The sequence below is a fragment of the Sarcophilus harrisii genome, chromosome 1, assembly GCF_902635505.1.
Source record: "Sarcophilus harrisii chromosome 1, mSarHar1.11, whole genome shotgun sequence".
In the NCBI taxonomy this organism is placed as follows: domain Eukaryota; kingdom Metazoa; phylum Chordata; class Mammalia; order Dasyuromorphia; family Dasyuridae; genus Sarcophilus; species Sarcophilus harrisii.
The window spans coordinates 649,904,438-649,929,003 of record NC_045426.1 but is presented as its reverse complement, the minus strand read 5'-3'; the positions used below and the strand labels follow the sequence as shown (position 1 = coordinate 649,929,003).

Sequence of the window (24,566 nt, the reverse complement as noted above, 5' to 3'; positions counted from 1 at the left end):
TGGAGACTGGTGGGGTAGTCCGGGGGGCTTTTATATCGGGAGGTGGGAAGGGGCGGGGCCCAAGAGGTAGAGCCAATGGGAGTGAGGGAGGGGTACGAAGGCGTGGCTAGCGTTGGAGGGCGGGGCCTTCCTGTCAGGTGTGGGCGGAGCCAATAGGGAGGTTGGTTGCTTGAGGAGGTGGGGGAGAAGTGTGGAGAGCAGAAGAGGAAGCCTTGGCAGAAGATGGGGTGGATCCCAGAGCAGCTGAAGTTTTCTCGTCGGGGACCCACTTGAGCCAGTGTCAGTCAGCGAGAAGGGTGAATGAAGCCTTTCTGGAAAATGGGTCCTGGCATTTCTGGGGGAGCTCTAACCCCTTAGTTTCAATAGACCGCTGTTAAGTTTACAAGCTGTCAATTTGGCTAAAGCTCCTCTGGCTCTCTGGACCTCAGTTTCCCCCTCTGTAAAATGGGTTGAATAATTCATTTCCCCCCATTCCAGATAGCTGCACCTGTTGTATTTGGGTTTCCCCCCCCAATACTCAGCGGTTTTTTTTCACATTAATTTTTAAAAACTAGTTCTGTTGTTTGTTTGAATTATGTTACTTGAGTATCTAGCCTCCATTTAAATACTGATTTCATCTAAGACTTTTGTGCCCTAGCATGTTTTCCTGTTCCTGCAACCACACATCAAGGCCTTGAGAAGATTAGTTGGAAGTTTCATTGAGGAGTTATTGGCCAAGAAAGATGACGAAAGGGACCAGTTTTGGGGTTGGCTGAAAGGACCAGATTGGTTTCAAGCAGGCCAGATGTAGTATAATCTGCTTCAAGCGTAGAGACTGAATGTTTCTAAAGCAAGGGAAAGCAAGTTACTTGTGCCTCTTGTGATTTGTCAGTGTCAAGGATCTTGTTTTTAGATGTGATGACTAGTAGATGGATCCTTTAAGATCTACTTAAAACCTAACTTCTCCACCTCTTCCCCCTTTTCAGTAATGGGCAATAAGTATTAAGTAATGCAAGATGTTATCCTGAAATTTCTCAAGAGTCCTTGAGCTGCTTCTCATATCTAGATACAAGTTTTTTTGGTGTCAGTTAAGTCCCAGCCAATATCAGCTAGACCATTTTAAGCTAGTCACATGTTCCAGAAGAGGTGCCAGCTGTCAGTATCATATGTGCAGAAGTGGGATGCTGTGGTAGGGACAGACTAGCCCAAGAAGTGCATTCAAATCTCTTCTGCAGTTTATGAAACCAGATTTCATAAATCTGGTTTATGATTTACCTATTAGATTGGAAATAAAATACCTTTGTTTTGTCCAGAAAGGAATAACTCCATTAGTTCGTATGGGTTAAATTTGTTAAAATGGCAGAAAGGCCAATAACACTATTTATGATCACTCTGGGGCTCTTTATTAGAGATCAGAGTTCCATTTAAGAGGCAAATTTACATTTGCTTTTTCTGTCTCATAAAAAATTTAAAATCCTTTTTCATTAAACAAGACCTGACTCCTTATTTCAAGCTATCCAATTTTTTTTTCCCCAAACAGAATTTGAGTTTGGGATTTAAGCTTTAAAAAGGAAATTAATGTAATTGCTATAAGTTGGCCCAGTCCGAAGCAAAAGATGTGAATCCATGAGCTAGATTATGATTGAATCAGAAATATATTCACATCTAGGAAAACCAAAAGAGCAAGGAGATCTTATCATTTCTTGAAAATCTAAACCCAAGGCCTAAATCCTATATCTGAAGCATTAGCATGTACTGTATTTTGAGCTCGTCATAGGCTTACAAATTCAGTCTGAAAATTTTTTAACTTTTCTTGGCCTAGATATAGACAATATTATCATTAACATATCTTAGGAAAGCAACATTCTAAGGTAAAATTACTGGTTATCGTTTAATTTTAAAGGTTGGAGTGGGATTTAAGGTATTTATGCCACATGCAAAGTAAAATAGAAAACTAATACCTAATCTAGTCAGCCTCTTGAAAGTTTGTCCACAGAAAGTGTTGTTCTCAGAAGCCAACTGACCCATCTTGGATCTGTACAGCAATCTCCTTTACAACATCTACAATAAAAAGCCAGTCAGCCAGCCTGTTTCAAAGGCCTCTACAGAGATCCCCATATTGTGATCTTCTTCAAGCAGCCCAATATACTTTTGGAAAGCTCTTATTGTTAGGAAAATGTCACTTACACCAAGCTTTTCTGCAACTTTCCACTTTTGTTTCTAGTTCTGTCCCAAGGTCACGTAGGATAAGAGGTCCCTTCCAATTCTCCAAATTTTTTTTTGTGTCATTTCTGTCATTTCTTTTCATATTTGAAGGTAACCAACTTATTCCTGGGTCTTTTATTTCTAGGCTTAGCATTTTCCATTTTCTTCACCTGATCTTCTTTGCACTCCTGGATGCTTTCTAGTTTGGCATGTTTTTCAGTTCTACAAAAATTAATTGAACTCCAACTTAAGTACAAAGTACAGTGTTTTTAAAGACTAGAAGTTACAAAGAACTGTCTTCAGGAACAGTACATTCTACTTCTTAAAATATGTCACCCAGAACTGAATATAATCATTCCAGATAGATAGTCTGATCAAGGAAGATCATAGAACTTATTCTGGGACAGTGTATATCTACAAATATGTGGAAATTCCTTCTAGCTTTCTAGATATGAAATGTAATAATTTCCTTTCTTTCTTCCTTTACCCTTGGAAAACAGAGAGAGGTTTTTTTCCTCCCTATACTTTGGTTCTCAGGATGGTAAACAACTTGCTTAAGTGAAGAAGGAACAGAGCCTGTCTATACTACACTATGCCATGAACTTTCCAAAATGCATCCTTGAGTTTGTAGCAAAAGCTAAGCAGTTCAGGAAAACACCAGTAGGGCCTGTCTAGCAATGTCCCATTCTAGAGCATCTCCACCCTTTTCCTTTGAACCACCCTGGTTCCTGTATAGGAGGAGGAGGCAGGGCAGAAACAAACCAGACTCTCCCAAGGATGTCAGACTCATATACTTGGTAGTTCCTCTAAACTACTCCCTTATAGAGACAGTAAATGGCTTTCTCCAGAGTTCTCACTTTTTTTTTTTTTTTTTTTTTTTTGGTCTATTAGTCTTGCCTGGCTCTTTGAGATCCCATTTGGGATTTTCTTGGCAAAGATACTAAAGTGGTTTGCCATTTCTTTTTCTGGCTTATTTTAGAGATGAGGAAACTGAGGCAAATAGGGTTAAGTGATTTGCTTAGGGTCACACAGCTAAATCTGAGACCAAATTTGCCCTAAATTCCTCCCAACCTGAGGACCAATACTCCATTTTGGCATCAACTATCCCAGGCGCCTCTATTGGAAGCTTTTATCTAACCCAGCAATATAAGCCTGGGTCCAGTTACCCAGATAAGAAGTTATTGGCATTGAGTTAGGTAGTAGCCAATGGGAGATGACTGTCCCCCCAGACATTTCCTAGATGCCATTTGGTTCAGACTAAGACTGAGAGAGAGGCTTAACTTGGTTGGATATGTAAAGCCCCGACTCCCCTCCACCCCTCCCCCATCTCCCCAAATTAGATCTAGAATGACAAGATTTCTTACCTCAGGAGCACCTGGAAAAATTCATAGGATTCCGTATTATAGAAACAGGGCAGCTTTTAAATAATATTCACTCTATGTCTCTGTTTGCTGAAACTTAGTTTAGGCAAAATAGAACTAAGTCATCCTTTGGAGACCAAATCTTGCCCAACTGTTTTACCCATAATGATCACCTGGATTTTCCCAGTTGGAAGAGTTTCTAGGATAATAGCTGTTTCCTTCTCACTTTCTACCTCTACCTAGTCTCAACTCATGAAACCTTTTCTGGGTCCTGATATCCTACAAACTCATGTTTCCAAAGAGAAGCAAGGGATGCATGAAAAATCTAAAGGATCTTTTCGGAGCTCAGTATATTTGAGAAATAACCCAAATCATTAAGGCTAATTTCCTGGCGGGCTGGGATTGCCAGAAAGCCAAATTCCTAGTCCAGCCAATATGGCTTGGAAAGCCTGATTCATCTTCCTCTAAAAACAGCCATACTTGTTCTCTGTTCTCTGTGTTCCAAACAAACTGACCAGACTCCCAGGAACTGTCAGAATGTGGCTTGTTCCATGACAGAGACAGATGGTAGACCAGTCCTCTCAGTAGTTAGAAGAATAGAGCCTTTCTGTATGTGGGTAGAGGGTATCTCACTTCTAAGAGACTGAGGTGGTTAACCCCAAGAGAATGCTTTTTTTCATGCATGATAAAAGCCAAAACATTTGTCCTACCTGTCCTAGAATCCATTATATCAAAAGAGAAAAATCTGTGAAACTCTTAGCATGGTAGCTGGCACACAGTAGGTATTATATAAATGCTTATTCTTTTCCTTTCCTTCCCCTTCTTCCTTTTATAATCCATCTGTAGCTCTGGCTATTACTCTACTCTCTTTGAAGGATCAATTTGAGTTAGAACTGGGAAGACTACAAAATCCCTATATTTACCTATTCATCCCTCTTCTGGCCTGTCTGGTTATAGCCACTTATCTAAAGTCAAATTTGTGCTTGAATCAAGGGGCAGTTTGATATAGTAGAAAAACAGCTCATTTTGGAATTAAACTAAGGTTTCCTGTATGCTACCCATATGACTCACATCTCTAAGCCTGTGAACCAAACGACCTCTAAAGTTCCTTTTAATTTTATTTTGTCATCCATTAAGAATTATCTTCTCTTAGTTTCCCTTGCTTCCTTAAAAAGCTCCCATTCCCAGCCTGGAAAAGCTAGACTTCCCCCTTTCAGATTACTTCTATTTACTCTCTGTATATCAATCAGTTCCCCAGTGTTTATATGTTGTCTCTTCCATTAGGATCTGAGTATCTGGTGAGTAGGAGCTGTTTGGGCTTTTCTGTGTATCCTCAGTGCATGGAACAAAATCAGTATGCTTGTTGACTGCCAACTGACTGGAGTGAGTCCTTAGATTTGAAATGTCCAGGTGTTATTTCACAATTCTTATTTTTCTAGATGAATCTCCTCATTTTCTCTTCTCTCAGTCTTCTCCAAGGATGATGAAGGTTCTTGCTTTTTTCTCTGAGCATTTCCCTACTGAACACAGGTTGATTCTATCCTAATGCATTTTAACCAAACTGAATTTAAAAGCTTTGAAAGACTAACCTTTTAGTCACTTTGGACTCAAGATCCTCACTTACTTCCCCCTCTCCTTCCCCCCGCCCCCCCTTGCCTTTCTTTAAGGAGAGAACACAGGTCATACTGGATTGAACCCATAGACCTTCCAAGATTTCTGTGTTCAGTGCCCCGAGGCAATGTTCCAAGGTGGTTATCAGTGATGAAATCTTAACAGTCTTGTATATCCCAGCTTCTCTCCTTAGCTTTTTCTGCCTAGCACAGATGCAGACAAACCTTTTCTGTTCCTGTCCACAACCCCTTCAAGAAGCCTCTAGACTAATAAAGATGTTTCCCACCTTTGGAAAGGACTTCTTTTTGGTTCTGAGCTCATCTTGCTAAAGTTTCATAGAATTCCTATAATTGCCTACTGGCCCATACCCATCATGGTTCTTATCACAATTCCTTGAGCTCAACCTTTGTCTTTTAGACTTAAGAATGCCTGTTCCTATAGTCTATCCCCAGGCAGTAATCAATTTCCTACCAGCTAAGACTTTGGTTTTTTTTGATATACTATGGGCATTCTCTAGTTCCATTTAGTCTCCCTAGAGATGGAGCAACAGAGTTTGAATTGTGGACACACCAGTTTTTTAAATAAAAAAGCAAGGTTTTTTGTTTTTTAACTCTTTCTTGATGATGCTCAACATTTTCTTGGTCTTTGACAATATCAGTACATTAGAATAACATGTACAAACTTCTCTTCATTCTAAATCTCTGCAATCTCTTTCCATCTTATTGAGCTCTCTTCTGAAAATATCACATCCCTGGTTGACCCCTTCCAGTATTAGTAGTTTCTTCTCTCATGTTCTCTAATATACTGGGCTAGGAGGATGAGTTTTCACACTCCTTGCTCCTCATTGTTACTTTCAGACCTTTCTCCTTTCATCATTACTCAGAAAACTTCCTTTAAAGTTACTCCCTTCTATATTACCTAGCCAAATTCTTACTGCTTTGATTTACCAGCCCTATCTTAGGATCACTTTTTAAGGATGAGGATGAACTAAATGTGTAGGCACAGAGAAAAGAGAGAATATGAGAAAGAGGAAAATTTGGGAAAAAGGATACAGTGAGGAAGAAATGGAAAGGGAGAAAATTGTTTGAGAATACACAAAAATATTCTCAAAAAATTGGTACCTAAGGCACACTCTCTCTCCCCACCTCCCTCTTTCTCTCTCTCTCTCTCTTACACACACACAGAGTAAAAGATTTTAATTCAATTTTAAAAATAAAAATAGCTTTTTATTTTCTAAAATACATGTAAAGATAGTTTTCAGCATTCACCCATGCAAAACCTTGTGTTCCAGATTTTCTCTCTCCCTCTCCATCGTCCCTCCTTCCCTAGATAGCATGTAATCCAATATAAGTTAAACGTGCAATTCTTCTAAATATATTTCCTCATTTATCATGCTGCACAAGAAAAATCAGATCAAAAGGAGAGAAAAAAAAAAAAAAAACAAGCAACAAACAACATCAAAAAAGGTGAAAATACTATGTTGCAGCCCACATTCAGTCCCCATGGTCCTCTCTCTGGATGCAGATGGCTCTCTCCTTCACAAATCTAATGGAATTGTCCTATAATTCAATTTAACAAGTTACTAACTACATGCCAGAGGGGCAAAATGATATAGTAGATAGAATTGGTTTTGGAGCCAGGAAGAACTGACTTCAGGCTCTGCTTCTGACACTATTCAATACTGGGCAGGTTCTTTAGGAACTTATCAAGCCTGCATAGAGGGAAGCAGTTAGGCACTGGAAAAAAATACAAAAACAATTAGTTCTTGTTTTCAAGAATCCTACATTTTACTAGGAGTTACCACATATACAAAAGCAAATACAGTACAAAGAAAATTGAAGGGAGAGGAAAGACTAACAACAATTAAGGAGTCAGGACATGGCATGTAAGCTGAGCTTGGAAGAAAGCAGAGATGAGGAGGAAATACATCCCAGCCTTGAGGATCCACAACTGAAATTGCAATGTCCATGTCACTGAATTCTATAATCATAACATCAGTCATAAAATCTTTTCCATCCATCTTTCCTTCTACATCTCTTCTTTGGCTCCATTACACCATCCAATATAGTACCCCTCGTCCATCTTTGTCCTCCCAGTCCATTATCCCTTCTCTATCCTGGTTTGGAGTTGTTGTTTGGCACATGACCCACTAGTAGCCCACAGGTGCTAATTAATTGTTGACTTGATCTTAGAGTTGACCAGTTCAGCTATGCTTTTTCCTTTGCCTTGGAGTCCTTTGCCCCTATGTAATACTACTATTCATTCCCTGCCAATCCCCAACTTTGCATGACTCCTACTGCCTGCTTTCTCCATTCATATCCCAGAGCTGCTCTTCATCACTGGAGTATGTATATAATATACATATTATTATATGTTCAACACTGGAGGATGCCAACTGTGGTCCTTTACTAATTACTTAGTCAATAAACATTTATTAAACTCCTGCTTTATGCTAAAATTCATATTATCTCATGTCATCTCATTGCTATCTATATAGCCATCCCTATATTCTTCTTTGATTATCCCATTCTTTGTAAAGCATATCACAAACCTCTTCTAATCCCTAAAACTACTCCCAGCAGATGCCTTTGTCTCTTCTCTCAGAATACTGAGGCCATTTGTCATGAGCTCCCTACTTGATTCCTCAAAACTGTTCTACATTTCATTCATCCTTGCCATCTGGTCCCTGAGGAAGGTAAGATTCTTCTTATCAGAGCCAATTTTCTATCTGCCCTTCTCATATCTTCCTCCAGAAGTTTACCTCATTCATCATTCCTTCTTTTTTATCTTCACTGTCTTTCCATTTACTTGCTTCTACCTCAGTGTCTACACCAAACTTAGGTCTGCCCCATCCTTTAAAAAACCCTCACTTAAATCTTCCATCCCTTCAAAATTATATTGTATCTCTTTTTCCTTTCATTGCCAAAATACTTGAAACAATTGTCTATACTTATTGACTTCTTTACAATCCTCTCACTTCTTAAAATGCTTCATTTAAACAAATTATCCAGAACATCTAAACCCCAGATTCCAGGAATGTATGCATTCCTTTCTCATCAGAACCAGTTAGTCATTGAGACTCCATTGGGCTTGTACCCCTCCTCTGTACCAGATGCTTTCTCTCATCCTGCCTCTACCCAGGTGTTAATATTCCTTCTTCCCCCTTTAATTATTTTGTATCGTGTGTTCATATATACAGTATCATTCTAATAGAATGTAGAATCCTGAAAGGCAGGCATTATTTTAATGTATCTTTATCATCTACATGTCTTTGCTCATTATAGGCACTTGAATATTTGAAGTAAATTATTAAGGTACAAGTCATATGACTTGAATATACCATTCTAAGGATTGCCTTCTCTTGTAGGTGCCACATTTTGAGGTTCATCATGACTAATTGTAGAATTTTAGAAGAAGGCAACTAATATAGGGAAAGGTCTAAAAACTGTACTACATGACACAGAGTTGAAAGAAGTGGCATCTTTAATCAAGAAAGGAAAAAATGGTAAAAGTCCCCAGATCTCTGAAAGGTCATGTCATGTCAAAGAGGAAGTAGATTTGTTTTATGCTTTTCCAGAAGACAGAACCACCTTCAAAAGGTGGATATTATAAGAAATAACAGATTGTCTCCAGAAAGAGTGAGAATCTAGTCACTGATTTCTGATGCAATGTTGTAGAAGAGGATCCAGTATTGGAGGGATGTTGACCTAGGTAATGTTTCAGTTAGCTTCCATTTTTAAGATTGATGGCTGGGAAGAATAATGTAGTAGATGTCTCCTTAGGCTTTTGGGTTCTGCTGCCTCCTCAGATGGGGATTGAATGATGAACTGAAGAAACTAAATGTGAACAGTCCTACTTCCTCACTTTTAGAGGGAACATAAAAGGCTGACTGTGGATGCCAGATGAGAGTACCAAAGAGGTACAGGTATACCCCACTGGGAAAAACATGAAAGAGAAAAGAAGTAATTTAACAGAGCTGGTCTTTTTAGGGTTCTCAGAAAGAGTCTGAAGTCTAAACCTTTTGGAAATAGAAGTTGATTGGAGGAAATAAGCAGGTCTTAGCAAAAGATAAGATGGAACAGATATGACTAACTCCATCCCTTATAGCAGCAAGATCAAATTAAGGGCCTTTCTCCAGATTGTAGTCTGATTTGAGAGGTTGAACTCTTTCTTTCCCTTTTAGTCACAAACTTTCTTTTCCTTTCTGTCCAATATCTTGAACGGAATCTTATCTGTACTGTAACCAAATCTCTTTTCATTCCCCGTTGCCTTCCGAATAATAAGGGCGATAGGTTATTATCTTTCATGCAGGAAGAAATAGAATTTCCAAATGACCTTTCCATAGGAGAAGCAGAATAAATTGGAAAGCAATTAGCTACTGAGTAGGAAAGTCAGGTTGGCAGAGCTAGATGTGTCCCCCCAATATAAACACACACACACACGGTATTTTCAACCCCAAACTATCTCCTGGTTTGTAAGTGGTACCATAGGAAAAGTAATTAGTAGGGTACAAGAGCTTTCTCATCTGCTTTTACCATTGAACTCTTTGATTACTAGGCCACTTGTGGACCAGGAAGTAGATTCCAAAATGATTGATCACTCTCTTTTCTTAGAAAAGAGGCAGGGTTCATCAGGTATCAGCAAAAAGTTTCCAGCAATCAGATTTATTTGCCTTGGCTGCAAGATCAAGGATGTCAGAGTAGCCAGGTTGCCATGTAGATCTGGTGATTCTTTGGAATTGGCAATCCTTATGTCAGACTTGGGAAAATGGCGGCCAGCAAAAACTGCCTGATAACCACGTTGAGACAAATAGTTCATTGGCATTCTTGGAATTTTTCTGGTTCATGGTGATTCATAAGTATCCTTTGCCCCAGTGTCCTCTGGAGAAGGCTAGGCAAGAGAATTCTGTTGGGATGAGGCAAAAAAGGAATTATTTTCTCTTTGTTACAGAGCGGGGAAATGAATTACAATGAGCTGCTCACAGGCCCACCCTATGAATTTCAATGTCAGAATTAGAAATTGACTCCAAGACTCCTGCTGCTAATCTTATGATTCTGAGTGGCTAAGAGTAGAGGAGACTTGACCTGGCCTAGGCAACTGCTGGGAAGGCAAGGGTGTGCAGTGTTCCTGTTTTAGGGGACAAATGACTAGAGAAGAGCTGCTGGTCAGGGTTAGAGCAAAAGGCTCATTTTGTGACAGTAGCTACTACTAAAAAGAGATCCTGCTTCTTTCTCCCCACCACCTACCAGACCTAGACTTGGGCATGTCTTTCCCCTTTGAGGAAAGGCTAGATTAGATTGGGGCTCTTGATCACATGCTTTTTTTCATTACTGCATTTCAAGCCTAGACCCAAACTCAGTATTCCTTTAATGTAGCCTCAGGACCAAATCATTCCTATTTAGCAAATGGGAAAACTGGATTTCCAGATGAACAATGGCTTTGTGGTCATGCCAGAGGCCCTTTGGGTAGGGTCCAGATTAGTTCTCAGACGTAGGAGGAGATTTCTGCTCTAGTCATTAGGAACCATGATCTCCTAGAAAAGGTTTCATATCTAGTTGCTAATAACAGCATTTTTGTTAATTAATTTTACTAGGGAAAAGAGACTTCAAATATTCTCTTTGAACCCTTCAACGTCCCTTGATGTTCAGTGCCTTAAGGGGTAGCCTGATGCAATGAAAGGAAGGCTCCTTGGCTCTGATATCAGAGGCTGAGGGTTCAAGCCCACCATGGACACTGTCCCCCAATCTCCCCAGTTGTAAAATGGAGGGGTTGGACTATAGAACTGCTGAGGAGCCTTCCATTTTTATGGAAGGACTATGACTCCTTGCATTTATATACTTTAGTGTGGCTTTGGCAATTTTATAGGTCAAAGGGACTCTTTTAGGGAAAAAGATTTGGAAATCAGAATAAACTAGGTGTGCAACTGGATCCAAAATTAGAGAACACTAGTTGGCTATGGAACTATTTTAACTCTTTTTTTAGAAACCCAGATTGCTCTGGGAAGATGAGATGGTAGGGATCTCTTGGTCTAATATAAAAAGCAAAGACAGCAGGATCTCATCAGACATTTGTTTGCCATTGAGGGCTTAGAGATGGTGGAGCATGGACTAGCCAAGCCTCCCTGTGCAAGCAGCGGATACCAACGCTGCCAGGGACCTAGAAGGCCAAGGTTAGATAGAAATGTGGGCATTTTACCAGCATTTGAATAGTAGAGAAAGGCTGGCTGGAGCTCCAGTCAATAAGGGATTGGCCTCAGGGACCTTCAAAGAATTGGTTCTCGTTCTAGTTCTGATAATGAGTTCACCTGTGGTCCTCACCATGCACCCATGCTGTAAGGGACTCTAATTGGTTATGAGACATGGGACCTGATTAAGTTAGTGGCAAACCAAAATGACCTCTGGGAGCTGTATGATGTCCATGATTTTCTCTACTGTGGATTAATTCTTGTTTTTTCCTTCTTTTGTTTTTTTCCTCTTTCCAAGGAAGCAAAAAAAAGCCTTATTTATTATCATTTTCCCCACTGTTGGCATGGCAACACAGGCGTACGTTACTGAGCTTCAGGCGGCCCCACAACCACCACAGCCTCAACAAGCCCCTCCACAATCTCAGCCCCAGCCACCACCACCACCACCACCACCACCACCACCACCACCAGCGGCCCCTCAGCCACCACCGCCGCCACCTCCGCCACCTCCGCCACCTGCTGCCTCCACCTCCCAGCCACAGTATGTTAGTGAACTGCAGAGCCCACAGCCCCAACCTGCCAGCCAGAAACAGTATGTGACTGAGATCCCAGCCCCCCCAGCACAGTCACAGCCCAGTGGCCAGCCTGCCCCAGCCCCGGCCCCTCAGCAGTTTATCGTGGTGACAGTCTCGGGTAAGTACTAGAAACCCAGTTCTTTAGTCCTTACATGAGATACTTGGGAACTTCCCACCTATGAAAAACCCTTGGGATCAGATTCTAGCATTACAAAAGTTTCAAGGTATCACAGGTTTAAGGTACCTGGTTCTAATGCCCCATAATTTCTGGTTTAGTAGCAGGATTAGGGGCAGCTAGATGGCACAACATATAGACTGTTGTGCTTGGAATCTGGAAGATTGAGGTTCATATCCTACTTCAGATACATACTGGCTGTGTGATCCTGGGCAAGTCACTTAATCTGTCTGTGTATTTCAGTTACCTCATCTGTAAAATAACATTAATTATATCACCTACCTTCCAAAGTTATTATGATGAACAAATGAGATAACATATGAATTGCTTTGTAAACCTTAAAGTACTATATAAGTGCTAGCTGCTGCTATTATTAATTTTATTATTTCTAATAATTGTTTTTGTTCAGATGCTATTAATTAATCATAATGATAGTACCAGTAGAAATAGACTTACTCTGCTATCTCCTTGTAGTAGGGAGATGATCTTAGTTTTTCAAAGGCCATGCCAGCAGGCTCTGTTTATTTTATCAAGCAGGAATAGTATCAGTTGTGAGACTGCTGACACATCCCATGGCTTTCAATGAAGGTTGGAGAATCTCTTCAGGGAATTGGCTGTTAGGTGATGAATTTTTTTAGCCACAGAAACTCACAGAGTCTGTCTAAACAAGAGAAGGCTAAGGGTGGACATCATTATTGTCCTCAAATGTTTGAAGAGTTCTTTTTCAGAAGAGTGATTACATAATGTTCTACCCGGGTCCATCAAATAGAGCTAAGATCAGCAGAAGTTTTGAGAAAGCAGTTTTGATTCATTAGTGAGGAAAAATTTCCTAAGTATTGGAATTGTATAGTTGAAGGAAATGTGTTGTCACTTGAGGTCTTTAGTGGAGGTTAAATAACCACTTGTCAGTATTTTAGAAGGGATTCTTTCTTTGACTAAGGATTAAAGAATTTCTGGAGATCCTCCCAATTTTAGATGTCTATGACAATGCATAGGAGGAATTGAGCTCTTCATCAGTCAAGGAATTAGGCACGATGATGAAATTGTGGATCCTTCAAGTATAATTACAAATAATAGTATTCTTTTTCCTTTTACTATAGAGATTGCTAACAGCATCAGCACGTGGGTATAAAGAATTCATGTGCCTTTATGTGGAGGGAAGCTTTCATTTTCTAGGGGGCTCTGAAGCAGGGCAGATCAGAGAGCCAATCATTGAATTGATAGTCCTAAAAGTTTCTGGCCCAGTCCCTGCTTCCAACCCCCAGGCATCATAAGATTCCTAGCAGACATCTAAGTTACATGACTTTAATGGATTCCCTTGGGTTTTTCTTCCAAATGATCATACCATAATGATCACAGAATTATTCTCTACTCTACTCCTCCTCCCCATCCCAGGTGGTGGCATTATTACCCAAGGCACTTGAGGCCAGTGAATCATTTGCAAGTCTGGTCACCAGGAGAACTAGGTTAGAGATAGGAAACAAAGGGTCAAAATACAGAAGCTGAAAGAATATATTTCTCTAAGGATCAGTGTTCTGACTAAGTGATATCTTGTTCATTTAAATAATGGAGATGCTGGATACATATACAGGAAAATCTCCGTGTGTTTGAAGTTCTGGTTAGTGAAGGGCCAGGTGAATGAAAATGAACATCAGGAGAATCTTGTCCAACTGGGGAAATGAGTCCCTGCCTGGAAGAAGCTGTAAACTTAGAGGATAAGGTCTGCTTTTGGGGATTTCATTTCTTTTGCCATCTTTGTCAGCTTTAATTGGGTGTACCCCAAATTTAGGTGCTACTAAGTAGGGTGAGCTTGCAGTCCAGTAACAATCCCCTGGAGATGTTACTGAGCTCACCCCACCACGGGGTGCTCTTATATTGCTCAGTTGAGCCCTCTGTGGAAATTGTCTTTGATTCTATTTCAGCCAACATTTTTATCATTGACTAGGATGAAGGTCTAGATGGCATGTTTATTGTGTGTGCTAATAACTGTCAGATGAGAGAGGTGGTAAACATAGTAAATGGGGTGAACTGAGATTGTAGGTAGGCTGAAATTCAATGGGAGAAAGTCCTGTATGGGGGGTTGTTTGATCATAAATGATCAGGGAGATTGTCTAGAAAGGAGATGTGGAGATTGTAGTGATTGTGAGCTCCGTGTGAATCCACAGTGATGTGGCCAATAGATATATGTACCCCTTTGCTTGTATTAGCAGGCAGATTGTCTGAGAGGAGGCCAATTGAGGGGTCTCTTCTTTTCCCTGGTTAGACCCCTTCCACAGTAAGGAATGGAGGGAGTGAGAATAGGTGCGGAGGACCGGTACCATAATGGTGAGGGCTCAGCAAGCATGTGTAGTCTAGAAAAGAGAATGATTGTGGGAGTCCCAGAACTGCTGTCTTCATGTATTTGTGGACTGAATGAAGGATCAGACTTATAGCTGGGATAGGGTTTGTGTGTGTGTGTGTGTGTGTGTGTGTGTGTGTGTGTGTGTGTGTGTAAGTTACAGAGGGATACTTCAGCTCAGTCTAAGAGAAGACCTCTTAGTAATTGGAGCCACCACCTAGAGATGGAATAGCTTCAATGTGTAATGAGTTCTTTGTCACTGAAGTATGGATGGCTGTTTCCTGGATACTGTAGAGGAGATCTCAGTTAGGTTAAATGACCCACAAGCCTTTAGGATCCTTCCAGCCTCATTACTTGATGAGATTGACAGGACAAAAGAGAAGAGCAAACATGTCCCTTTCCTTCAATTCTCCTTTTCTCCTGATTGTTTTCATTTTGTCAGTCTCATGGGCATTCCCTTGGACAAAATATCTATTTTCCAATCCTCTAAAGTACTGAAAAGGGCTTTGAGATACTTTAGTTCTGACTATTCAAGTTATTCATCCAGAGTAAAACATTTCCACAAGGGCACCCTCAGGTACCTTACCACAGGAGACTGGCCCAGACTCAGGACTGCCAGACCCTGTAGGCCAAGAACTGTCTAGGTCTATTTCATGGCCAGAAGCAATTGGAAATTATTCAGGGATCAGAGGAGGGAAGAAGAGGAAGGGAGTAGGGGCCTGGCATGGGTTCTTTGGAGTGAGACCTGGAACACACATACAGGAGGCAAGTTGAGGAGAAAAATGAAAAGCTGACTAGTCTAACAACAGAATCCTGTCCCCAGCCAATCTGCCCTGGAGGTGACTTTAAAGATAATACTGGCAATGATCAAATTACTCACAGTTGGGAACAATACTTTGAATTCATAAATCTCTGTCCTCAGAAGCAGCCGAACTTTTGAAAGAAATCTGAGCAGAAAGGGTACTGTAGATGATAGTGGGCTACGTGCCCAGAGAGGCTGGATGCCCAGCTGAGGATAGGATGTGCATTCTGAGTCCCCTAGATCCTCAGGAAGAAAGAAAGTAGCCCTTTGGTACCAACTTGTCAGTGTTAAGATTGCACTGAATGATTCTTTCTTCTCACAAACTTTAGGACAGGGCCCCAGAGAAATAAGGGCAAGATGATATGTCATAGGATTTACATCTGAAATCTTTATTTCTTTTGTATTGCACTGTCTTGGAAATGTATTACTGTATTGGTGGGGGAGGGGGAGGACAAATTTGAATGTCCTTGCTAGGATCATAAGAGATTATATAGGGTGGTCATGAAATCTGGAAAATTCTGATTAGTAGGAAGTTTTTCTCTATATTTAACTGAACTCTTTGTCTTTTTAAAGCAAAACATCTCTCTATCCTCCCTACCCCTCTACTCCCAAAGTCTCCAGCTTGTTGGAGGATGTCCCTTACCTGTTTTCCATGATATTTCTAAGAGTGGAAGAGCGGTGGGCCTCTGGAAATTCTGAATCTTGCAGGTGTCTTATTAACCTATTTCCCTAGTCATCTGGTCTTTGTTATCGTCTGTCTCTATGTGAGCCCACAGATAGGGAAACAGAAGCTTACACAGTGATGTCATAGATCTCAAGTTATATAGGATATCAAAGACAGAGCTGAGTTGAAAGCCTTAGATTTGTAGATGCCTCGTACATACACACTTAGGCTGGGAGCCAGGAAGCTGCCCAAGTCCTATGAGCAATGGGAATTTTAGTTAAGAGCCAAGAACAGCTCCATTTCCAGGAACCTTTTTCCTCTCCCCATACCAGCTCCCTAGTAGCAGTGGCAGATCTCTTGGTTGGTAGCATCGCAGAGTCTGCATTGGACTCTATAGCCCAGAGGCAAGCCCTGATTTCTGGACTAGCCTAACACCATATATACCCCAACAAGAAAAGAGGCTCTCTCAGCATTCTGCTCCCTATCTATAAAGGACCCTTTTTCCTAAGAAAGTCAAAGACTTTAATTGGGAATTAAATTCATCCTCACAACCTTCCTTCACTGAAAGAATCATTCCTTATATTCAGATAAAGTACCTGAAGTCCGGCTGACATCACATCCAGTGGGAAAGCTGAAGATCAAGTGAGAGGAAATTCAGTGCCACTCTCCATTATAGCTTCCTGCACTCTGGCTATTAACTTCAAGACTTGAGGGCTCTTGGGGGAGGGTCTTTCTCACAAATTTCTGCACCCATCCATACATACATAGGAACAAAAAACATAGACCTACCCAGAGAGAGACGTATGCATATGAGAGGACATGACCACAGACCAAAGAATCTCAGCATTCGAATGGACCTCATTTAGTTCACCCTTATCTGAAGAGAAATTCCTGCTGTAGTTTGCCTGCCAAACACTCACTTCTTGAAGTCTTCCAGTTATGAGAATTCACTACTTTCTAAGGCAAAGTCCTCTGCTTTTGCACAGCTATAATTCCTTTCCATCTGGCTCCTTGGCCTGAGCCCTGAGCCAAGCAGGATAAGTCTGATCCCTCTTCCATAGGACAGCCCAGCAACATAGCAACGTGGAGCACAGATGTGGATACCCATAAAGAGAGGTGTATATGAGAAGGGGACAGTAGGTAAGGAGGCTGAGGAGAAATACCTGCCGATTCCCTCCCCACCTCCATGATTGAGCACAGACATTCAGACTCTCCATAGACACAAACGCGCCCACAGAACAAAGGAGGAGGTAGTCCCACAGCCATGGCCACAGGTGCGCGTGCGCCCACACCCAGAGGCACCCTGCAAGCACAGAGCCACAGGGCTCATGCACGAATGTACAAAGCAATAAGCTGGAAAGTATTGGGAAGCTCACTTACCAGTGTTGACTTCTCACGGGGCTCTGAGTACTGCTAGAAAAGCAAGCCAATTCGAGCCTTGGCCCTGGCCTACGGACTCCGACCATTAGCTTGGTGGCAGTGAGTGCTGCTCTTCCTTTGGACTGGGGATTTGTGAGATAAGGGACAGTTGCTGTTAACTTTGGGCCTTGTCCCTTGGTCCCTCTTGTCAGACCTCTTCAAGCAGCAGCCAGAAATGACACCCAGCCCACCTCTGAGCTGTGAGACAGGAAACACGACACTGAACCGAGCCAAAACTCCACTTTGCTCCATTCCTCCAGCCCAGTGTTTCCAGCTTAGTTGATGTCCCATCCGTTTGACTGGGGACACAGTGTCCCAGCTTAGGTTACCCATACACCTAGGTGTGTTGGGAGCATCACGTGGCACAGTACTTTCTCAGGTTGCTCCCAGCCTTCCCAGTTGAGCTGGAGTCATTAAATGCCTCTTCCCTTGAGGCCCCACAAGAATGCCAAGGGAGGCCCAAATAAAATCCAAGAGAAAGCAGTTAAGCTAAATCCAGAAACTGATAGTTTTATAGACTATCCTGAGAACTCTGGCTGCCAGAATTATTTCAGTAAGCATCGACTCTCATTGTCATCATCCCCTGGGATTCATCCCACTTCCCCATCACTGAGCAGTATTGGGGTTTGACTGCTCTCTTTATTATCAGATCAGTACACAAACTATCTTGGTGTCACGATTGTACCTAATTGGCTAGGATTCAGCTTTGCAGCAGCTTCCCAAGCATCATCCCCAGAGGGCTCAGTTATGCCTGAAGCCAGAAGGGCAAGTTTGAAGCTCCTAGGCTTCCAAGCAGCCTTTTCAGAGGCTTCAGCAGTGGGTGATACCGTTAGCCCCTATACTGGGCACCTTCAGTCCACCTCTCTCCAGAAGATGATCAAGAAGTGATACCTGCCTCATAATCCCTTCAACAGATTCATTTTTACTTTTACTTCTCCTTCTTGCTACTATACAGGGAAAATAGAATGTTTTTATCTATTTGCCTGAAGACAAAATGACATCCCCACTTACCAGTTCTTGCCCTCCAAGCCTTCAGTCATTTGAAAGATGCATCTTGCAAAAAGGCACCCTCACTCAGGATACTAACAGATTTCCCTGAAGCATTAGGGTGCAAAAGTGCCATCAGCATATGGGAACAGATAGTTTTCTAGGGATTAGGATCCCACAGAAATCATGGAGAGAGAAGGTGCTGAGGATTTGTCTTCTTTGGGAAAAAAAAAAAATAGCCCCTCCTCCTGCTCTTCACCTTAGAGAGATGTGCATGAAACTTGACCTCCTTCCAGATAGCATCTCCCCAGCTCAGGGACTGACCTCTCTGTGTGCTGCAAAGGCCCCTCCTTGTTTTGTACCTACTATGAGGGGGATGTTTATTCAGCAAGAACCCACAGGAGCTTTGGCGCAAACTCTAGGGGATTAGTTCACCAAGGTTGCTAGTATAAAAGCTGCCCTTGTTCCCACCTGCTCCTGCAGAGAGGCGTGACCAAGCAGGCCGCCCCTGAGCTGCATCATGTTCTATGATTGCCTCTTCACAGCTCCCTGCCAACGTGAGTAACCACCCCCCCCACCCCCAATCCCCTTGTGGTGAGTTGTATACTCTGCCCACTGAAGGACCATAAAAAGTAGGATGGAACTGGGTATGAATGAATGGAAAGGAAAGGAGGAATAAAATAGTCTTAACTAGGAGTTTCAGGGTGGGGAGCAGTATCCCAGAGTTCTGCTGCCTCCTTGGATTAAGTTTCTATGTTTTCACCTGCAAAATAGATAAACTGGTATCTTGAGTACTCTGATGGGCATATTGTGAGAATCCTTAGCAAATTGAGCTAATGTGCTTTACAAATATGAGCAAAGGCACAAGCTTGAAGGCAAGATCTCCCAAATCTCCAATCTAGTCAGGGAAAAATTCCATTTCCATGCTTTTGTTTTCATCCTTGGACAAGGAAGATCTCCCTCTTCTGCCTTTCTGTGATGTCTGTGGAGCAGATGATGTAAAAATTCCTGTTAGCCTAAATAGGGGTAAATAGAACGAGAACTGCTGGGAGCATTCAGAAGGAAGACTGAGAAGACTTGAGACTGTGCTATATGGCAATCAGTTGAAGATACTAGAAATACTTATTTAATTTTGAAAAGGGAAGACTGATTGAATAGGGACATTATAGCATTATATAAAGAGTGGTTGTATGGAAGGAGTAAACTTGTTCTGCTTAGTTCTGGTGGGCATAATTAGGAGGGGAAGTCTTAGAGGAAAGTTGCAGGGCCTTATTTTATCTGTAGAAAAGAAAAGACTTAAGATCTCCAAAAAAATTACTTAGACAATTGTTGAGTTGTCTAAAAGTAAAAATGACTTCACGGGAGGTAGTGAGTTCAAATGAAAACTGGGTGATTTTTTCTTCTTCCTTGTAATACAAGCAGATTCTGACTCAGAAATTAGACTAAATGACCTCTAAGGCTTATACTTTCCACCTCTTGGATTCTGAGCTTCTGTTGTTCTTCCTGAGGAAGCTATCCTGAATCAAAAGACAGGTCAGAGGAAGCTGTGGGCAGAGAGAGGGGAAGCACATCAGTTTGAGCCTTGGGCTCTTTGTTTTCTTGCAGAACCAATCCAGTGATTTGCCTTATGAGGGTTTCCTTGCTCTGGTTCTCTCTAGCCTTCCCTCTTGGTGCGCTTTAAAATACTTCTTCCATACAGTCACAAGACCATGCCTGGGGTATTCCTTTGGGAATGAAGCCAGGTGGAAGAGTGAATGGATGGAGTAAACAGGCACTAAGCCTTAGAGCTCCTGTATAGCATTACTCTTAACACAGCCAGTCCATTCCTACAGGATCCAGGAATATATAGCTGACATGGGAGGTGACGCCAATCACATTCAGAAGGATAATTTGTAACAGGAAGTATAGCCCCTACAGGAATTCTGATACTTCCCACATCCATACCCAAATATTTCTGAGCCCTTCCTAACACTTTAAAGACTTTCTCAAACTCTAGAACTAAACCCAGATCCCAAGCTTCTCCCTTCCAGCACCCTAGAGACAGGCATACAGTGTGTCTGATTTGTTTTCTTCCTCCCTACAGAAGGGGCCATGAGAGCAAGTGACACTGTCTCAGAAGCAAGCCCAGGCTCCACAGCCAGCCAATCTGGAGTGCCAACACAGGTGGTCCAACAAGTCCAGGCCACACCACAGGTATGGGGCTTCCAAGGTAAGGGAATTGAGTAGCTGGGTATCAGCACAACAGGTTCTTGGGGCCAAGAGAGGCCATCTCCAGCCAGTGGAGACTTGAGTCTTAAGTATACTCATCTTGAAGATGAGTATAGATTGATGCTCTGTGCCTCTCACTGCTCCCTCCTCCACCCTGCCCTTTAGCTCTGCCCCTTACCATCTGCCAGAGCCATCTGTTTGCCTTCTCTTATCAAGATGCTTTGCTCCATTCTGCTCAGTTCCCTTTCCATCCTCCCCTTCCCTTACCCCACAGTTTGGAGGTCAGGGCCAGTCCCTCTTCACCTAATTGGGCTTTGTTCCAACAGCGATTGCTGGTCCAGGCTAGTGTGCAGACCAAGCCTGGTGCCGTGTCCCCTCTGCAGCTTACCAGCATCCAAGTGCCCCAGCAGGTAAGACCAACCTGCCCACAGGATAAAGGGAAAGCAATATCATCTTTTCTGAGGCTTCATGGGTCCTACCATCCCTAACCATTAAAACCAAAGCTTTCTCAAGGGGGGGACTGTGACGGCTCCTTTACTAACTTAGCCCCCTATTGCCTGCTCACAAAGTAAGAAATAAACTTTTTATGGCCTGCTCTAGTCCATTTCTAATCAGGGAAGTTAGAGCTGCTGAACCGTTGGCTATCCTTCTGGTCAAGTATCTTCATGCGGAAGAACTATATTAGCATATCAGCTGTTCCTGGGAGTCAGTATCCCTCTATTTTCTGTTCCCAAGTTACTAACTTTTAAAATCTTAAAAGATCATGCTGCCTATGGCTGGAAGAGACCTCAGAGATACACATAGGCTAGTGGAAAGAGGTACAAGTTAGGAGTCAGGTGCCCAGACCTTTAATCCCCCTTTACTGCTTATCCCCCTTGTGACCATTATTAGGTACTTTCTCATGGTCTTGGTTACTTTATCTGCAAATGAGATGATTGGACTAGATGTTCCCTAAGGCTCTAAAAAGCCCTCTGAAGGTTAAGGGAAATCTAGCTGGCTTCCCATTCTTTTTCACTGCTTCTCAAATGCAGAGCTTAGGATTCTTATGACTCTTGGATTTAGAGGCCAAGGGCTCCTCGTTGCACATCTGCAGAAAAGAAATTAGCTCTTCTACCCATGGAATTAAAGCAAGTAGAACAGGAGTGAGGGAGAAGGAGGGGACTCTTCCCCTAGCCTCAGGAACTAGGGAAAGAAGGCAGATTACTGTTCTTGCCTCAGTTCTCCCTTTCAGACCTCCATTATAGAGAAACCTTTAGAGTTTCCTATTCCAATAGCCTTTGGCTGGAAAATATAGATTAATGGAGCAAATCCATACCTCCCACCTAACACAGTGAGCTACTAAAAGTGAATCCCAGTGCCAAGAAGCATTTCTGGCTGCCTGGCAAGCATATTGGAAATAGACTCCAAGAAGCATGAACCCAGTAGGGTTGGGATCCTAGCTCTGCCATTTACTAGCTATGTGACCTTAGCCTAGTCCTTTCCTCACCAAGCCTGGGTTTCTCATCTGCACAATTATGGAGTTGGATTAAATAGTGTCAAGATCCCTCTAACTCTTAACGGACTTTGACTCTTAAAGGCCGGCCCCTAGGGGTCTCTGGGATTGGGTCATTCTCTCTGCACCAGCTTTCTCCTAATCACAAACATTTCCCACACAGCGGTTAGTGGTGCAGAGCACAGCTCAGGCCAACAAAGGGGGCCCAGCTTCATTAGCTGTCCATAGTGTCCAACAAGTGCACTCTCCCCCAGAGGTAAGTGACAGCTCCCAGCCCAGTGGGCTTTCCCTCCCTCCCACCCATTTCTGTTCTTTTTCTCTCTTTAAACTGTTTCTCTGCCCTTCTCCCTTACCTTGCCTCTAGCTCTCAAATCCTGGCTTCTGTAGGTGACATTTAATGAGGTCAGGGTGGCCTCTAGCCAAGGTTAGCAGCAAAGGATTTTTGTCAGGGAACAGAGAACATCCTAACCCAGACTGAGCTTCAGCAGAGCCTGGGCTTAGGGCCTGGACTTTCAAGCTCAGGGAATAGAGAACACAGCAGCTTATAAGGCTGGATGTTGCAATCTTCTCCTTCCTGGGTTACTGGGTATGACACCTCACTCCCAATCTGTTCTCTGAACCCCTCTGTGGATGCCTTCACCTCAGAGATGAAAGCAAGTTTTCACTCCAAGATCTTTACAGAGATTCTCCAGTCTTGCAGTGGGAGGCAGTGAGATATGAAGGCTTATAAGCTAAGACACTGAGAGCAAGGGCCAACTCCACAATAGGGAGCATCATTCCACAGCCTAGGGATGGATGCCTGTCATTTGGCCTAATTCCTCCCTGCCTACTGGATCCCTCTCAGGCCAGTGCCCATAAAAGAATCAAGTAGTATTCATTAGTTCCCTGGAATATAAGCCTGCAAAGTCAGGGAGAAAACAAGGTCTTTACCCTTTTTGGCTATCCCTCCAATAATATCCTTTCAATCCATCCTAGCAGTTTAGTACCAAACCAGGGGGTAGTACATGATTTGGGATCAGGCTTTAGCCAGGACATGTTTTTACAGAGGATTCCCAGCCAGTATGAGTACTGAATAAAAGCTCAGGACCTTTGGGCTCATTTGCAAACTTTTTTTGCGAGATAAAGTAGTTCTCTTCCCATGGTAATATGCCTAATTTCACCTTAAGCCGTTTAGCTGATACAGAGAGTGGGAATGGGTCCCAGAAAAAAGCCTACCCTGATGCTTGTGCTCAGCCCACCCTGATGTGTGCATGAGCCTGTCCTTCCCCCACCCCCTTTCTTTCTCTTCCTCTGTGTGTCTCTGTGTCTCTCTCTCTGTGTCTCTCTATGTCTTTCTGTCTGTCTCTCTTCCTCTCTCTGTCTCTTCATTCTCTCAACAGCGTTCACCAGGACAGGGGAACAGCTCCACCAGCAAAGCTGGCTCCGTGCAGCAGCTCCAGGTGCACAGTGTCCAGGCCGTCCCTGTCACACAAGAGGTATCTGACAGGGGAGGTGCTCAGGAAGAGCTTTTTCTTGAAACAGTCTGGGATGTATAACCTTAGGGTCCAAGTAGTACTGACCCTCTACAGTACTTGGCACCCCATGGAGCAGACACCAGATTGCAAATCCTCCCTCTGCCTACTTCCAGAGAGACTTTGGAAGTCAGGTCATCATCTAGAGCTGACTTCTTGGGCCTTTTTGGTCCTTAGTCAGATTCAGTGATACCCAAAGCCATACAAAGTTAGGATCAAAGAACCCCAGAAAACTGAGGTCTTAGAATGACTACCTCAAGAATAAGATTGGAGATCCCAACCCCCATCCCTAGTGAATGCTTTCCACTGCTTCTCATTGCCCCTCAACAGCTGATGCTATTTATTTTATCACAAGATACTGTGATCTGTCCTGGGAATAGTCTGCAGTAAATGAGCAAACAGTGGGATGGAAGGCAGACAGTTTTTGTGTCTGGTTCACTGAGGAAGTGGATAGTTTATCTTTATGGCTTGGCTGGGAATTCACATTTTGGCCTGGTCTACCTGGGAGGAACCAATTACTACCTATCTGCATTTCCTTTTTGGCAAAGGATCAGAGCGAGACAGTAGGGAAGGGTATATGGATCAGTCCAGACTTTGTAGCCCCCCTGTAAGAACAAAAGGCACCCCAGGTTCTGGAACTCCTTGACGTGCTTGACGGCTAGGCCCTCTAGCTATTCTCAGCCTACTCTAAGTGATAGGGCCATTAGGAGGGATGTGGCTGCTCTTTCCAATGATTTGGGGTGCTGTGTGTCCCCTCAGAGATCCGTCGTGCAGACCACTCCACAGACACCAAAATCAGGCCCAGTGCAGCAGCTGACAGTTCAAGGGTTGCAGCAGGTCCACGTCGCTCAAGAGGTCTGTGGTCTCTGGGTCCCTGGCTCTTCCCCTGCCCTCTTCCCACTCCCTGCCCACGTGTGATGGATGGGTAATTTTCTAGCACTAAGAGAAGTCCTAAGAACCAGTGGGCTCTCCTTGAGGGGGCTGAGCAGGTGGCCTCTAAGGCCCCTGCGGTTCTAAATATCGCGATTCCCACCTTTCAGAAGGCAGGCCTCTTA

General features: G+C 42.8%; 1 protein-coding gene across 8 annotated transcripts in view; it reads left to right on the top strand.

Annotated features, from left to right (window-relative positions):
- The window catches only part of RFX1 (regulatory factor X1), a 34,631-nt gene that overhangs the window by 630 nt on the left and 9,435 nt on the right, over nucleotides 1-24,566 (top strand). For 5 of the 8 annotated variants that reach the window (XM_031947688.1, XM_031947683.1, XM_031947684.1 and 2 more), the window contains exons 2-7: nucleotides 11,639-12,033; nucleotides 20,384-20,493; nucleotides 20,835-20,918; nucleotides 22,164-22,256; nucleotides 23,380-23,475; nucleotides 24,271-24,366. In XM_031947688.1, the coding sequence (XP_031803548.1) occupies nucleotides 11,639-12,033; nucleotides 20,384-20,493; nucleotides 20,835-20,918; nucleotides 22,164-22,256; nucleotides 23,380-23,475; nucleotides 24,271-24,366 (874 nt within the window). Of the gene's footprint in view, nucleotides 1-103; nucleotides 297-11,638; nucleotides 12,034-20,383; nucleotides 20,494-20,834; nucleotides 20,919-22,163; nucleotides 22,257-23,379; nucleotides 23,476-24,270; nucleotides 24,367-24,566 lie in introns of those variants that run through there. The other 3 variants (XM_031947685.1, XM_031947686.1, XM_031947689.1) reach the window with 3 other exon arrangements.